Here is a 17,503-nt window from a genome sequence, read left to right on the forward strand (position 1 = left end):
CACTTGATTATACTGTTTCCATGACCCGTTCATGTTTGGAATAAAAATATTTTTGACGTTTACACAGCAGTCTCTGAATGACTATGGTTTCATGCACGATGTGGTGACTGGCTTACATTTAGCCCCACTCCAACCAAAGACTCTGAGCGCTGTTTATTTGTATGTTTCTTCCTGAAGAAAGTTCAGCAGACAAGAAAAAAGTGAGATAGGGGCGATTCTACATGATTCCAAATGGTATCAAGCAGCCAGGTACTGAGCACCAGCGCCCCCAATCTCACTCCTCTAAGTACCAGGACCCTCCATCTCCCCCCCCCACTAGGCACAAGGAGCACCCACCTCCTCCAACTGAGCACCGGTGCCCCCCCACCCCCACTGAGCACCAATGCCCCTGTCCCCTCAGTGAGCACCAATGCCCCCAACTACCCCACTGGCCCCTTTTAATGCCCCCTATTACCCCACTGAGCACCAGTGCTTTTCTCGGTGCTGGAACTATCTTTATGTTTTAATTTAAGAAGCTGCTTCCCATTCATTCACTGTCCAGTGCAGCTGAGGCTGCAGAGAAAGAAACTGGGGAAACTGTCCTCGGTGCCTTTCTCTGTCTCCAAATGAGACATCAGGAGTCTGTTTAGACACATGATAACTTACCAAAGCCCCCAAAAGGACTACTAAAACACAAAACAAACCCCCCCTCTTTTTGAAAGAAGGGGAGTTTCCAAACAAGGTCTTTGCCCTGGGTGAAAATGTCCAGCTTTGCCACTGCCTTCTGAATAACTGTAGGCTGGCTCCTTTTGCAGGTATAGCTATGTAAAACATTAAAAAATCAGTGCCTATATTGTTGAAAATCCAGTAATACACTGTCCTCACCCTGCTCTGCATATGCTCAGTTGCTCTCCCATTTTCAGCACAGTTTCAAAACTGTAGTGGTTGATCTGTTGACAGCATAAAGATTTACTGCAGCTCAGTGGCTCTCAGCTTCAGCAAATTGGCAGTCTCCAGGAAGAATAGAAAAAAGCTGTAGGCAATTTACACCACAAGCACATTTTGTAGGCATAATTATTAATGTGGAATGTATGTTCCTTGCTAAAGAACATTATTTTTTATCAAGTTGTTGGAGGATAAAGGATAAAGTTACACTTTAAGCAGTTAGGTGGACACATGATAGCTACTCTCTCTGCATTTAATAAACATGGGAGATCAAGCATGTTAGAATTTGCATGTCACATTGAAAATGAAATTTAGGTACACTGCAATGTTATCTCAAAATATGTGCTCACTGAAATCAAACTGAGAATTTACTGGAGCTGGTAGAATCTGAAACAGCTGTGTATAGTAACCAATCCGCTTCTAGCTTTAGCATGTTTAGTTAAACTTTGAAAAAGAAGGCTATAAAGGTTGACTGGCTGCCATGCATAGTCAGCTCCAGTCTTAAAGGCCAAGATCACCTTTTGGAACAATCTTATCCCCACAACCGCCATCATAATTTAAAAAACACAGCGCAGCTGTGCAGCCACATCATCCATTCATAGTTCCTTATGAATAAATCAACTACAACTACTGCCAGCCATAGCAGCTGATGGCTTGTAGTTCTGAATGAACAGCGAGGGCACGTTTGCAGAAGCCTGACATTGCACCCTTGAACCACTCGATCACAGGTGCAATACTTCCCAAGCTGCTGCAAGAAAAAAAAAGTACATCTTTTTCATACAAAAATATATGCATTTTATTATTTTTTCCTGAAAGGTGAATGTATCCTTTAAGCTGAATGTATACAGGTTGTAATTTGTTCAGTCCAGCAGGGACTGGCTGAATTTTGATTAGTGCGTGGGCTCCCCAGAAACATGCTGGACAATTTTTCATTGATCAGCGGCTGCAGCCAATCTGCAACCACTGAATTCTGACAGCTGCGTCTGCCTGGCAGGGGTATTCCTTCATCCACCTTGTTTATTTATGGAATAATCTGTTAAACAGTCTATGGCTTGCTTTAGTACATTCCCCTGACGGAACACTTCTTTTAATCACAACTGATGAATTCTTGCAATATGACTGCAATCTACAACCATTCCAGCATGCTATATAAAGTGAAGGAGTAACGTGCAAAATACCAAATGCATCATGCAAAATCCACTCACCACTAAAGCTTTCTCAGACTCCACTATGTTCCATTCTCGGTTTCTCTGATTTATATAACTAAGAAAAACACAAAAAAAACATACAATTATTGACAAAAGCATATTACAAAACTCAAACCTCAAATATTACCACCAGAAATAATACCTGATGGCAGAAATATTTTTGGTACGCTGACGGTCCAGAGCTTCAGCTCTCTCCTCCAATTCATTCAGCTGATCTTGAATCTGTTTTGCCCTTTCAGGGTCTCCAGCTTCCTCTGCCATGGCCTAGAATAAACATCAGTTGGCATTAGTAACTTTCTGCAAGTATGCAGATGTATCGTGGATTTTCATTTTTGAATCTACGCATTTCCTCACATGCTTATAGTTCTAGTTTATTTATTGAAGCTACACTAAAGCCGGCCATAGATGATTCAAATCTCAGACGGTTCAGCAAGAGATTCAAACCATGTATGGGCAGGCTGCCTGCACCCAAGTTGATCAATCAATCAACTTGGATACAACCAGCCTGTCAGATTTGTCTTGCCATTATTGCCAGTGGCTATAGCCGCTAGCAATAATTACTGTGTTCTCCCAGGTGGGACAGCTCCCCCCACCGGGAGAACAGAATAGCTCTGTGATGGTTTGTGTTGATGGGGGAATCTATGGTTGCAGAAAAAAAAAATTGCTCCATCTATGGCCGGCTTAAGGGCTTGTTCACACGTGTGTTGATTATGAAGAACAAAGCAATGCTTATTAACGCTCCTATGGCATTTAATGAAACTTTGAAAAGGTCCACAAAAGCATTGCTTTTCTAGTGGGAAGTGCTTAAAGGAGAAGTGAGGTAGATAAATGATTTAACTTTGATATGTTGATTTAGGATCTATTACAATAATTTTATAGAATGAAAAACAGCAGCCATGTAATCACACTCATTTTTGCTCTTCTGTTCCCTGGAGGATAGTTTTTACCAATCTAAGGTTATCACCAGCTTGGTAACTTTATTTATTTATTATAGGTACTTACAGTGCTAAGCATAAATTAGTACACCCTTTTTGAAAAGTAAGATTTGAATCAATATCTCAATGAACACAAGAATAATTTCCCATATTTGGACAAAACTGAGTTTTATAGAACAAATGTTTAAGCTCATTACATGAAAGTAAGGTTATTAAAATAACTTAGAATACAAAATCTTCAGTTCTAGTTGTAGTTGATGCAAAAATGAATACACCCTACAAAAAAAAAAAAAAAAAAAAAAAAACTACTACATCTAGTATTTTGTATGATCTCCATGATTTGTAAGGTCTCCTACGCATGGACTGAAAAAGTTGGTGACAAAATGCAGTATCTATCTTTTTCCATTCTTCAAGAATGACCTCTTTTAGAGCCTGGATGCTGGATGGAGAGTGATGCTCAACTTATCTCTTCAGAATTCCCCATAGGTGTTTTGATTGGGTTCAGATCAGGAGACATACTTGGCCACTGAATCACTTTCACCTTTCAGTGTTCTGACTGATAAGTAAAGCTTTGCTTTGGAAATTTTCTCTCAGGCCTTGTGATATTTCTCTTTCATGTGGTACCATTGCTGACAGCATGAAATGGGAAGGGGTTTTATTTGTCAAGTAACGCCCTTTTATAATTAACTGTCTGCTGGACACCTCTTTAATGGATAATTAGACTCACCTGTAGTTGAATTCTTGTTATTTAGGATTTTGTCATCTAAAATTTAGCTTTGCTCTTAAGACTTTCATTGGGGTGTACTTATTTTTGCAATGTGGTCTTGAATGAATTTGTTAGGAAAAATACTTTTTTGCATCTGCAAATGAACAAATCTTAGTTGCAATCAATGGCTCGCATTTGTGGGAGTATTTTGTAGTAGAGTGTTCCATAGAAAAACTTGATTCTGAAAGGATAGTAAAGGTTTTCCGACAAATTTGTTGTTGTTGTTGTCATTTATCTAGAGCACTATAAATAGCACAAATATTGTTGCGCCCTGTAGAACAATCCAAAATTGTGTGAACCATTGAATATTTTCTATCAAGTGCTATTACTTAAAAGAAAAAAAAATATATGGAATCACTGAAAACTACAGTGAAAGTAAAAAAAGTATAAAAAAAAAAGTAAAAAGTCCATAAACATACAAGTTCAACAAAAAGAAAAAAAGGTTTCCATCGTATCTTTCAGAACCAATATAAGACCAGTGCGCGCACCAGTGGCTAAACACACAGCCTTTTACCATAGAGTGAAGCTGCATGGGTCTTGCTTCATGGATCTATTAGCATAGGGAACACATGCAGCATACAAATATTAAACTCCACTTCATTCTCCCTTCCTGCTCTGCATTGAGGCTCAGCAAAAAAGAGGAGACTAAGTGCCAGGTCACACTACAGCAACTTGGGATCCGACTTATAAGTCCTCAAGTCGCTGGACATAAGAAATGCCATAGAAGTGAATGAGAGCCGTATTAATGTACACTACTGAAGTCGCTCCGACTTCTTAAAAGGTTCCTGTACTACCTCAAGGCGACTTGTACCCTCCCTCCCACAGAGCTGATTATTCTGTGACTGGCCACAGCCAAAGTCGCCTGTCCTTGAGGCGACAAAGTCGCGTTGCAAGTTGCTCACCTCCAAATCGCCTTGCAAAGTCGCGCTGTAAGTTGGGCTGCCCCTGTGTGAACTGGCACTAAGTGTAATACTGTTAAATATTTAATAAGTATCAGCTGAAAACTACTAACATACATACAGAAGAATAAGCGCATAACCATTAAAAGCTCCACTGGTGCCAGCTACAGACAGGTGTGAGTGACGTCAGCACAAGTTCCGCCCCCGACATAGGTTTCCTCTACACATACTAATTTTCACAGGATCAACTTGCTGTGCTGACGTGCAAGGAGGTTTAAATAGTCAAAACCTCTAGTAAGAGCAGTCACCTTACCTAAACTGACAGTATACAGACAGTTACAACAAACAGTTTCATAGTTATAAAATTTTGCAAACAGGAAATTTTTCTCCTTCATTGATGTACGCTAATGAGGCTGTACTAATAGGGTGGCACTAATTGGCAGCACTAATGGGCATTAATAGGTGGCACTGGTGGGCACTGCTGAGCAGCAGTGGGTGTCCGTGTGCGGGACCGATGTTCCTCTGACAGAAGCCAGTAATCAGCTTTTTTTCCTCCTCGCACTGTCTGCATAAGGAACAAAAAAAAAGCCAATTATGATCAGCTGTCATTAGCTGATCACATGGTAATGGGCCGGGATCGGCCCCTTACTCCGATCTGTGATCAGTCGAGTCTCATTATTAACCTGCTGATCACAGAGCGTGCCCCGCAGGCAGCTCATGCACGGGAGGACGTACATGGACACCCTCCTGCCAATTCAGGCCCGCACTGTAGCCGTCTTCGGCTAAAGCGCAGATGCAAGGAGGTTAAAAAAAAAAAAAAAAAAATGTTGAGTTTCAAATAAAATGACTAGCGTTGGTCATTAAAGCAAAAGTTGATTTAACAAAAGACTGACACAAGGCATCTTTTTTTCAACTGCGCAATTGTTTTTTATAATTTTTTTTTTCCTGACATGTATCTTTCACTTGGATGTTATAAGTTGTACTGGGTAAATGCAGCTGGATAAAAAAAACAAACAAAAAAAACACATTTCTGACACCTCTCTCGTATGTAAAATCTGAGGTTTTTTTTGCTAGAAAATTACAAATATTATATATATATATATCTATCACACACACAGTGGGGACGGAAAGTATTCAGACCCCTTAAATTTTTCACTTTTTGTTATATTGCAGCCATTTGATAAAATCATTTAAGTTCATTTTTTTCCTCATTAATGTACACACAGCACCCCATATTGACAGAAAAACACAGAATTGTTGACATTTTTGCAGATTTATTAAAAAAGAAAAACTGAAATGTCACGTGGTCCTAAGTATTCAGACCCTTTGCTCAGTATTTAGTAGAAGTACCCTTTTGATCTAATACAGCCATGAGTCTTTTTGGGAAAGATGCAACAAGTTTGTCACACCTGGATTTGGGGATCCTCTGCCATTCCTCCTTGCAGATGCTCTCCAGTTCTGTCAGGTTGGATGGTAAACGTTGGTGGACAGCCATTTTTAGGTCTCTCCAGAGATGCTCAATTGGGTTTAAGTCAGAGCTCTGGCTGGGCCATTCAAGAACAGTCACGGAGTTGTTGTGAAGCTACTCCTTCGTTATTTTAGCTGTGTGCTTAGGGTCATGGTCTTGTTGGAAGGTAAACCTTCGGCCCAGTCTGAGGTCCTGAGCACTCTGGAGAAGGTTTTCGTCCAGGATATCCCTGTACTTGGCCGCATTCATCTTTCCCTCAATTGCAACAAGTCGTCCTGTCCCTGCAGCTGAAAAACACCCCCACAGCATGATGCTGCCAACACCATGCTTCACTTTTGGGACTATATTGGACAGGTGATGAGCAGTGCCTGGTTTTCTCCACACATACCGCTTAGAATTAAGGCCAAAAAGTTCTATCTTGGTCTCCTCAGACCAGAGAATCTTATTTCTCACCATCTTGAAGTCCTTCAGGTGTTTTTTTTTTAGCAAACTCCACGTGGGTTGTCATGTGTCTTGCACTGAGGCGAGGCTTCCGTCGGGCCACTCTGCCATAAAGCCCCGACTGGTGGAGGGCTGCTGTGATGGTTGACTTTCTACAACTTTCTCCCATCTCCTGACTGCATCCCTGGAACTCAGCCACAGTGATCTTTGGGTTCTTCTTTACCTCTCTCACCAAGGCTCTTCTCCCCCGATAGCTCAGTTTGGCCGGATGGCCAGCTCTAGGAAGGGTTCTGATCGTCCCAAACGTCTTCCATTTAAGGATTATGGAGGCCACTGTGCTCTTAGGAACCTTAAGTGTAGCAGAAATTTTTTTGTAACCTTGGCCAGATCTGTGCCTTGCCACAATTCTGTCTCTGAGCTCTTCAGGCAGTTCCTTTGACCTCATGATTCTCATTTGCTCTGACATACACTGTGAGCTGTACGGTCTTATATAGACAGGTGTGTGGGTTTCCTAATCAAGTCCAATCAGTATAATCAAACACCGCTGGACTCAGATGAAGGTGTAGAACCATCTCAAGGATGATCAGAAGAAATGGACAGCACCTGAGTTAAATATCGGCGGGGTGGAACGGAGTATAACACGCACCCGCAATTTTCCCCTGATTTTAAGGGGAAAAAAGTGCGTGTTATACGCCGATAAATAAGGTATATCATTTTTATATATAAAAGGGTAACTCCACTTTTGTTAAGAAAAAAATCCCCATGTACATTGCAAGGATTATAACAACCTTTGTTGCAGATTACTACCTTTTGTTATTCTGAAGAAATCCATGTGTGTTTGTCTGTGCCTCTGTAAGTGGGTCTAACGGGAGTGGTTTCATAATTAACTGTCCGGTGTGCAGCTGCAGGGAACTAATGAGGAAATATGCTGGGCCTGCATCCCTTTAGACATGCTCCTATTGAAAGGATCTCTCCAAAAATGACATTGTTACAGGGGATGTCTGAAATCTGACTTTTAGCTTAGTCAGACTTTTGGGGAAATTGGTGAGCCAATCACACAAGTAGGAAAGGATGTGGTCAGTACACACTCCGTACAGAACAACTCCAGGAAGCCATATTGCAATATATTCTCAGAAAATTACTGTGGCTGCAGATTAAAAAGGAAAAGGTATTTTTTAATAACATTCAATTACAATATGATTAGTGTCGCAATTATAAGTGCTATTTTTTTTTATTTGCTATTTCCCCCCCCCCCCACGAAACGGAAAATTGTATCATACTTACCGTAATTTTCCTTTCCTGACGCCAATCCATGGCAGCATACTAATGATAGGCTCCGCCTTTCTCCCCTCCCTCAGGACCAATGAAATAGCATAAATTAAAGGCCAGTTAGGCCCCGCCCCATTCTTTGTAATTAGCTAGATAACGAAACGCACAAGCGTGGGTCTGTATGCTGCCATGGATTGGTGTCAGGAAAGGAAAATTACGGTAAGTATGATACAATTTTCCTGATGCCACCATGGCAGCATACTAGTGATACATATCCTAGCTGACAGGGTGGGTTCTACTTAACAAACCAAAATAATTATATATATATATATATATATATATATATATATATATATATATATATATATATATATATATATATATATATTTTTTTTTTTAAATGGGGCAGAAGACTGAACAGTCATTCCTCCGAAGCCCACAAGGCACCCAGATCTATTCTGTAAAGGTTGAAAAGGTATGCTGGGAAAAGCATGCCACTTTCCTGTAGAATGAATCCATAGATGCTTTCAACTGGGCCACCTATGAGGCCTCAAACCCTCTGGAAAAGGATGCATCCTACCACTGAAGAAGGCTCATGACCCATTTCCCATCTGCACAACCAATCTTGCTAAAGTCCAGGAGGCAACCTCTCTTGCCTGATGAATTCCATCTGGAACAGTGAAAGACTTATCATATGAACTGAAAAGAGCAATTGTGGAGAGAAAATTTTTTCAAGCTCTGGGAATGACCAATTTGAGTGGTTTTCTTGCTTGAATGTCTGGAAAGTTAGGCAATGGACAGATGATTGATAGATGGAGGGTTGTCGCTACCTCTGATATAAGCTGAACTACAGGATGCAGCTCTACTCTTGTAACAAAAGCAATATGCTTTCTGAAGCTCTATGGGCTTGAAACTCAAACCGACTTTTGTTTGACGCTAAATACTGGTTAGTATGCAATGTCTTAAACCGAACACTGCCCTGTTGGAGTAAACAGTTGAAATAAACCCCAAACAGCATCAAAAGATTTTAATTGTGAAAGATTCTCTCTCGCGGTTGACAAAACCTCCTGACTGTCTTCAAAATTTTGCAAACTAAAGGGCTTTTGCCCAATTAAACCTTGTTCTTGCTGACACCTGCAACCTCAAAAGAATATAGGGTAAGGATCATGTCCAATCTGACCTACAAGAAGACCAGAACAGCTGCCACCAGAGGTGCAGTAAGACTAATATCTTGCTATGGGAAAAAAAAAAAAAAAAAACAAGTTTGTTCCAGATCTTGGCATAGAGGCTGTTAGTAGAGTGCCTTTCACACCCCCCAAAGTAGAGCTCACTCTTGGAGCAACTCTGGAGCAATCTAGGTTCTGCGGCTTCCCCTTCCCACCATTATGCTTGCATCTCTGGTCTGTGCATGTGTGAAGGGGAATCGACTTCTGTATTGTGAAGTAGATAGCCAGGGAGCACCAACACTCCTACGGTCAGAATGGAGGGCTGGTCGTGACTACCATGCTCATTGACAGCTTCCAGAAGAATTTCATTACGAGAGAAGTTGGGGAAAAACATATACAGTAGATTTGATTGCAGTTTCATGGAGAAACTCAGCTTCTGTTCTCTGCTTTGGGGAGCAGAAACCGAGTCAGACCTCTTCTTAAATTGACATTTGCTGTGAGAAGCAAAGAAGCCTGTCTGTGTTAGGCCACCTGTGGACAAGCCTCCCCCTCATGCTCTGGCAAGCTTGCATGATGGACAGTGTCCGCGTATTCCAGTCCCCTAGGAGGTAAATTGCTTTTGGAATTTGCTGGTGATCTTCCTACCAAGACATTCTGGGTTCTACATCTCTCAATAGCATATTTCCGCGAGATCCTCCCTGGAGCTGAAAATACGCATATACTGTCCTGTTGCTCAACCGCAAGATGACTGGTCACCCTCGATTCTGTGTAGCAAGGTCAAAGTGATAAAAAAGGCTGCCTGACCTTCCAGCGCTTTCGAGACTACCTTCCTTGCTTAGCAATCTCCGCTTGCCTTGACCGACAGACCCTCGCAGTGTGCCTTCCAGCCTGTCTTGCCGATATGATTCATCACATTGATCCAGTCAGCTGGTTTGTGACATCCTCAAGGTCTTTCAATCACCGCAGACCGCTATACATACTGCGTGACACTGACCATAGCTGCGCCGGATCCGGTTTTCTCCGTTGTAGTTGAAACTAGCACTGGTGCCTATGCACCTAAGGAATCATCGTTATGAATGACAACATTACGGCCTGGAGGCTGAGACACCTAGAAGTCTTCCAGGAAGTAGAGGCATCTGATCTCAGAATTCTCCTTACGACCGTAACCGTCCTTTTCTGATGGAAGCAAACCAGAGGAACCAGTAGAGCCCACACAGGCACTTTAACTGTTGGAAAGCAAAAGTTGGCCTTTTTTTTATGTAGAAAGGAATGCCGCCCAGGTAGTGGCAAATCCGTTCTCCAAGAGGAACTGACATGGCACTGAAACCTCTGTGAATATTCTTAGAGATATTCATAGGCTAAAAGGTAGGCTGATAAAGCGGAGATGTGTCCAACCAATCGCCAAATTTACTTACTTTGGAATAAAAAAGAAAGTAAAAAATTTGGGGATGTAAGGCTAAGAATCCTGACGATCTAGCGAAAGCCTCCAGCCATCTGCTGCAAGCGAATGCTTCTCTCCACCCCCCGCAACCTACAAACAGGGGTGGGTAGGAAACCTACAATCTCTCCTGTGAGATGGGACCAGGACAGCTCCCCTCTGAGTCTGAAGTGTAAGTATTGTAACCGCCGTGGTTGCAGTGGATCTGGCAGCTCCGAGGGGGAGAAAAAGGTCCGGGGAAGGAACAGCGAGGAATCCACCGAAGTGACCATGAGTGCTTATCCTCCAAGGATCTGCACAATCCACTGTCCAGTAAACCGTGATGCGTGCCCACTGGGACTTACCTTAAAAGTCTGGGGATACGCCCGGTAAAAGGGTTTTGTGGGTACCTGCGGTACACCCAAAGATTTTCATTTATGGACCTTATGAAAGGTTGCCCCTAGAGGAGCGGAACCTAGCGGGAGAAACATATTTCTCCCTTTATTTATTATTATTTATTTTTAGTTATATATTTGTTTTTTTTTTTACTTTCCCGCTTTCTGTTATGGGAGAAGAACGGACCCTCATCCTGTCACTTCCGACATGGCTGTCTCTGGTTTCATATCAAACAGAGATCTTGCACTATAAAGTGACTATTCCAATTTTGTTTCTAGGAAGCCAAACACAGCCCCGGGTCTCAACCATAGGGTAACCCTAGCTGTAACTGAGTATAGCATTGCCTTGGCCAGGCACCAGGTTGAGACTATTGCTGCTTCCGCAGTGAAATTTGCCGATACATCTTGGCCAGGTCCCAAGATATCAGCCCTAAGGATTTCCTCCCCAACCACCTGGGAGCAGAAACCCAAAGTACCCATCACCAAGGTAAGTGTGGCAGGCCCTTCCCAGCCGCCACCCTATTGGACAACAGCCGGTCCCACTGTAGGCATGGATTTCAGCGATGCTATATGCGCCTTGAATTAAATCAGTTTCCTAATGGAAAAGTGATTGCTCATTGAAAGGGTAAATATGATTTTGTCTTTTAACCCATGTAATGGTCTGCATGACTGCCTGGATACAGTTCTCCAAAGAAAAACTGACACCAAGTAGCTCCAGATCTTCCTCTGGTGCAAGGGAGCTAAAATCATTTGCAGGCTGCACCCCCTCATCAGGTGTACTGAGAGGATGAGTGATCCATGAGGCAGTTTGTTCTGCTAGTGGCTAGACAGGCAACAAGGGGGCTGACTAGCTAGAGTAATTACAGTGAGTTTAAAACAGAAGTTTTGTGCCACCTTATAAGTAATAAGGACATTCGGTATTATCTGTCAGCTGCAAACTTCAATCAGGCCGACTTCACTCACCAGCCTCCTGGGCATAGGCACTGCGCCACAGGTCCTGCAGGACTCTTGTTGGGGTGCTGGGTTTGGGAAAGAAGAGCTAAGACGTTTTCCTTGGAACCTCTCTTCTGAGTGGGAGCGGCATCCGAGCTATGCTTCTCTGAAGAACGTCCACCTTTCTATGGCCTCTGGCTCTGGCCTTTGAGAGCGTGGGAGCGCGGAGCTGAAGCAAATAAAAGCAATCCGCATGAGAAGGCACTCTTTTCCTGAAAACTTACCGACACGGTGGTCCCCACCCTAGGTGTTGAGGGTCTTTTATATGGGTGGTGACTGATACTGGAACTGTGGAGAAATGTGACGACCAGCTGAGAGACGGACAGCCACAGAAAGACAGAGAAGAGGAAAAATAGATAAGGCAACAGCGACTTTGCTTCCCCCTCTAATAATGTATATCTAAATATATACATCTACACACTCTCTCCTTTCCCTTTTTTTTTTTTAAATAATATGCATGCATATATAAATATATGCACATACCGCTCCATATAACACCCCCCCACATACATGCATACCAACCAACATAAGAACACACACATGCATACACAAACATATATATGAACATATATACATACCGCAGAGGGTCAGCCTGGGGCAGGGTCAAGAAAGGGTTAATCGAAGAGGGCAGATATTTCCCCTTCAGACCTGCTAATTGTCAGCTGGGCTGAAAGTCTCAGAGAGGAGCTGTTTGAGTAGGAGAGAGAGACACAGGAGCATGCTGTGTGAAAATGTCCATTGCTGGATGGTGTGCTGGGTGAGCTTAACCATATAAAGACTGTAGCTCTGATTGGAGCCCTGAACTATTATCTATAAGCCTGTGTGCTGCTGAACTGTACCTGTGTGCACAACCGTGTGACAAGACAAGTCTGTTTTATCCTATGTTTATTTTGCTGAATAAAGCCACTTTTGTTTTAATGGACTGTCTCTGAGCCAGCTGTCCACCCCACTGATCCCCTACAATACACACATCCATATATATATCCATATATATATATATATATATCCATATATATATATATATATATATATATCCATATATATATATATATATATATATATATATATATATATATATATATATATATATATATATATATATAACACATACATACATATACACACCCACCTGCCCCAAACCTATACATACACAACCTACAAACATAAGCTATACCTACAGCCAGCCTAGGACAGTAAAGGACAGAGAACCTGTCTAGGGGGAGTAATGTACCCAGACCAGTGCCACTGCAGGAGGAAAAGAACAGGAGATGCAGAAAATTACAAGAGACAAACAAAGGCAAAGGTCAGAAGGATGCATAGCTGGCCTCCCCAAACCCAACAAGCTTTGCAGACACCAACCTTAAAAGGCAGATTTCATTCCTAAGTAGGAAAAACTGCTCAGCTCCATCGAGACCCACAGAAGGAGCTCCCAAGCTACTCTGGTGCTTTTAGCAGCCTGATACTGGGACTTCGTACTGGGAGAGGCTTAACCCAGCCGGCAGCTGCCTGGAGGCAGAGGGGGGAACATAGTACTGCTTACTCTTCACTGGTGCCTGGAGGTATGAGGACAAAAAGAAGAAATGGGGCGGGGTCTAACTGGGCTTTAATTTATGCTATTTCATTGGTCCTGAGGGAGAGGAGAAAGGCGGAGCCTATCACTAGTATGCTGCCATGGTGGCATCAGGAAAGTGGAGTTACCCTTTAAGTGTTTCTTAAAGCCAGAAGGTTGGAATGTTAAATGAAAATAGTTTTGAGGCATGTCTGTAGTTATTTTTCTTTTCTACACAATTAAACAATTGTATAAACATTTTACAAGAGTTCCATACTTTTTGCCAGGGGTTGTGTATATAAGCAGAAACCTTAGAGAATAAAATGGTGATCATTACAATTTTTTAGGTCACAAAATACGCTTGTAGAATGGCGGCAAACTACAGTAATAAAAATCTCCATAGGCAACGCTTTAAACATGTCTACAGGTTACCAGTTTAGAATTTGTGTTGCATCTGATGTGTTTTTATATATACAGTACATACATACATACATACACATATACATTTATATATACATACAGTTGTGCTCATAAGTTTACATACCCTGGCAGAATTTATGATTTCTTGGCCATTTTTCAGAGAATATGAATAATAACACAAACTTTTCTTTCACTCATGGTTAGTGTATTTATTATGAATCAACTGTGTTTACTCTTTTTAAATCATAATCACAACAGAAACTACCCAAATGACCCTGAGCAAAAGTTTACATACCTCAGTTCTTAATACCATGTATTGTCCCCTTTAACATCAATGACACCTTGAAGTCTTTTGTAGCATTTGTGGATGAGGCTCTTTATCTTCTCAGATGGTAAAGCTGCCCATTCCTCTTGGCAAAAAGCCTCCAGTTTCTGGAAATTCTTGGGCTGTCTTGCTTGAACTGTACGTTTAAGATCTCCCCAGAGTGGCTCAATGATATTGAGGTCAGCAGACCGAGATGGCCACTCCAGAACCTTCACTTTATCCTGCTAGCCAATGACAGGTCGACTTGGCCTTGTGTTTTGGATCATTGTCATGTTGGATTGTCCAAGTACGTCCCATGCGCAGCTTCCTGGTTGATGAATGCAAATGTTCCTCCAGTATTTTTTGATAACATACTGCATTCATCTTGCCATCAATTTTGACCAAATTTCTTGTGCCTTTGGAGCTCACCCCCCCCACCCCAAACATCAGTGATCCACCTCCGTGTTTCACAGTAGGAATGGTGTATCTTTCATCATAGGCCTTGTTGACTCCTCTCCAAATGTAGTGTTTATGGCTGTGGCCAAAAAAGCTCAATTTTGGTCCCATCACTCCAAATGACTTTGTGCCAGAAGGTTTGAGGCTTGTCTCTGTAGCGTATTGTAAGCAGGATACTTTGTGGCATTTGCGTAGTAATAGCTTTCTTCTGGCGACACGACCATGCAGCCCATCTTTCTTCAAGTTCCTCCTTATTGTGCAACTTAAAACAGCCACACCACATGTTTTCAGAGAGTCCTGTATTTCCCCTGAAATTATTTGTGGGTTTTTCTTTGCATCCCAAACGATTTTCCTGGCAGTTGTGGCTGAAATTTTAGTTGGTCTACCTGACCGTGGTTTGGTTTCAACAGAACCCCTAATTTTCCACTTCTTGATTCGATTTTGAACCCTGTTATGGGCATTCTCAATTCCTTGGATTACTTTTTATATACCTTTCCTGTTTTATACAGTTCAACTACCTTTTCCCGCAGATCCTTTGACAATTCTTTTGCTTTCCCCATGACTCAGAATCCAGAAACGTCAGTGCAGCACTGGATGAAAGATGTAAGGGTCTGTCAGGAGTCCAGAAACTCATTGACCATTTATACACACACTAATTACAAGCAAACAGATCACAGGTAAGGATGGTTACCTTTAATAGCCACTCAAACCCTTTGGTCAACTTGTGTGCATGTTACCAGGCCAAAATCACCAGGGTATGTAAACTTTTGATCAGGGTCATTTGGGTAGTTTATGTTATGATTTAAAGAGAGAAAACGCAGTTGATTGATAATAAATGGCTTTAGAAAAAAGTTTGTGTTATCGTTCATATTCTCTGAAAAATTGACCAAGAAATCAAATTCTGCCAGGGTATGTAAACTTATATATTTTGTATATAGTGGGAGATTAGCTCGTGGGGATCACCTTTTCTCGAAATGAAGGCCAGTGTGCAGGCAGTTTCTTTAAAATCTGGCGGGTTACCAGCTTTATTTACAAGTGGTTTGCAAAGTCATAAAAATAGTAAAGTAAATCCTTGCCGTCTGGCGCTAAAAACAGTAGACTGCTCTCTATACAGTTTGGGGCTGGTCCCCGTCACCCACAAAACATGAGGTAAAGCAAACCTTTTTCAATCCAAACAAACAGAGCTCCTCTCTCAGATTTCCTTCTGAGTCTCAACCCTGCTGTGCTCTCTTTCTGGCCATTGAAAGTCCACCTGAGCATGGACTCAAGTGGACCACAACACCCGGATCGGAACCAAGCCTGCCACAGAGGTTGGAAAAACCCGGGCCAGATTCCGGTTCAGTCTCTTACAATAGAACGAATGCGAGGTGAAAAATACTGATTATCGATGACCTCACCTCGCATACCGTCACAATACATAGATAGATAGATATATATCCATCTATATATCCATCTCTCTCTCTCGCTCTCTCTCTATATATATATCTATATCTATATCTATCACTGTTTGAAGGGTGACATGCACTGAACGATCCTATAGTGCCAGCAGTCTAGTCCTTCCCACGGACCGATATATAGAAACAAACGGCATGGCAGCCCTGATCAGAGCAAACCAGAGGGTGTGCAGATTCCAATATGGAGAGATTCAGTTCATGCTATACACGTACGGCACCATGCTACTTCTGGGAGACACAGCTGACTCCCTGAAGGAAGCTATGGCAATAATTGGTAAATTTGGAAACTATTCAGGACTCATCTTTAATTGGACTAAATCCTCACTCCTGCTGCTGGATGCAAATCCGGAAAGCGGAGGGCGGATGATACACAATATACCAGTGTCTACCGGCCTTAAGTACTTGGGCATTCAAGTCACGTCAGAACCACACAATTTTATTTCCATCAAGCTGACCCCACTATTAAATAGAATTTGTGACAAAGCAAAAATCTGGTCCCGCCTTAGGATGTCCCTGGTTGAAAGGGTTAATCTGATAAAAATTATTTTTTTGCCCCAACTCCTATATATACACTGCACAACACACCAATGGCGATTCCTCTGAAAATGTTTAGAATGATTAATTCAATTTTTAGAGGCTTCATATGGCTAGATAAACCCCCAGGGATAAAACTAAAACTACAAAAGTCTAAGGAAGCGGGAGGCCTTGCCCTTCCTAATCCTTGGGCCTACTACCTGGCAGCTAAGGCATATAGCCCAGGCCATGCCTTGTCGGGAATGGAGGAGAGGAGTATACAATCTTAACCCATCATGGCCCTGATGTGCTATGCCTCTGGCCATGATGACGTGCCCACTGGTATTGAGGCCCAAGCATATGCAAAATCAAATAAAGTATTTCCCACATACGGCCTGATGCAGAAAATATGGAATAAACTTAGACAGCTGCAGGAGGTGGAGGGCTTCACCGGGCACAGTCCAATATGGGCAAATAGGTATTATGAGAAGCTGCTGTCGCTGGATTGTGGTGCTCGGTATAAGAGACACAAGGTCACACACGAGACATTTTTACAGCTGGAAAACGGATCCCCTCCTCTGAGCTGAGGGAGAAATTTCACTTCCCACAATCAATGCTCTTCTACTACCTACAGTTGTAACATGCAGTGAAGGCACAGGATGGGGGAGGGGGGGGGCATGGACTCTCTCACCGACCCCGATCTTTTGATACATGGCTGATGTATCAGTTTCAGGGCTTTATCGCTAGAACTTATTCTATGATTCTTAATATTTACCTGCAGGGATTTCCTCAGGCTGCATCAAGTAAATGGGGGAAGGACGTGGGAACAGTCGAGGATGAGCAATGGGAGGAGGCACTCCAGGCAGTACAACTGTGCTCAGTAAATGTGGCCCAGCAGCTATCTCAATTATATACCGTACCTAGAG

The 17,503-nt window shown here is 42.3% G+C and overlaps 1 protein-coding gene across 1 annotated transcript in view; it reads right to left on the bottom strand.

Moving 5' to 3' along the window:
• Positions 1-17,503, bottom strand: part of RTF1 (RTF1 homolog, Paf1/RNA polymerase II complex component) — a 497,066-nt gene that overhangs the window by 201,435 nt on the left and 278,128 nt on the right. Inside the window, exons 13-14 of the mRNA XM_073608860.1 lie at positions 2,275-2,396; positions 2,130-2,187 (exon numbers count right to left, since the gene is read on the bottom strand). Coding sequence (XP_073464961.1) covers positions 2,130-2,187; positions 2,275-2,396 — 180 coding nt within the window. The remainder of the gene's footprint in view (positions 1-2,129; positions 2,188-2,274; positions 2,397-17,503) is intronic.

This window comes from Aquarana catesbeiana, linkage group LG13, assembly GCF_042186555.1.
Source record: "Aquarana catesbeiana isolate 2022-GZ linkage group LG13, ASM4218655v1, whole genome shotgun sequence".
Classification (NCBI taxonomy): domain Eukaryota; kingdom Metazoa; phylum Chordata; class Amphibia; order Anura; family Ranidae; genus Aquarana; species Aquarana catesbeiana.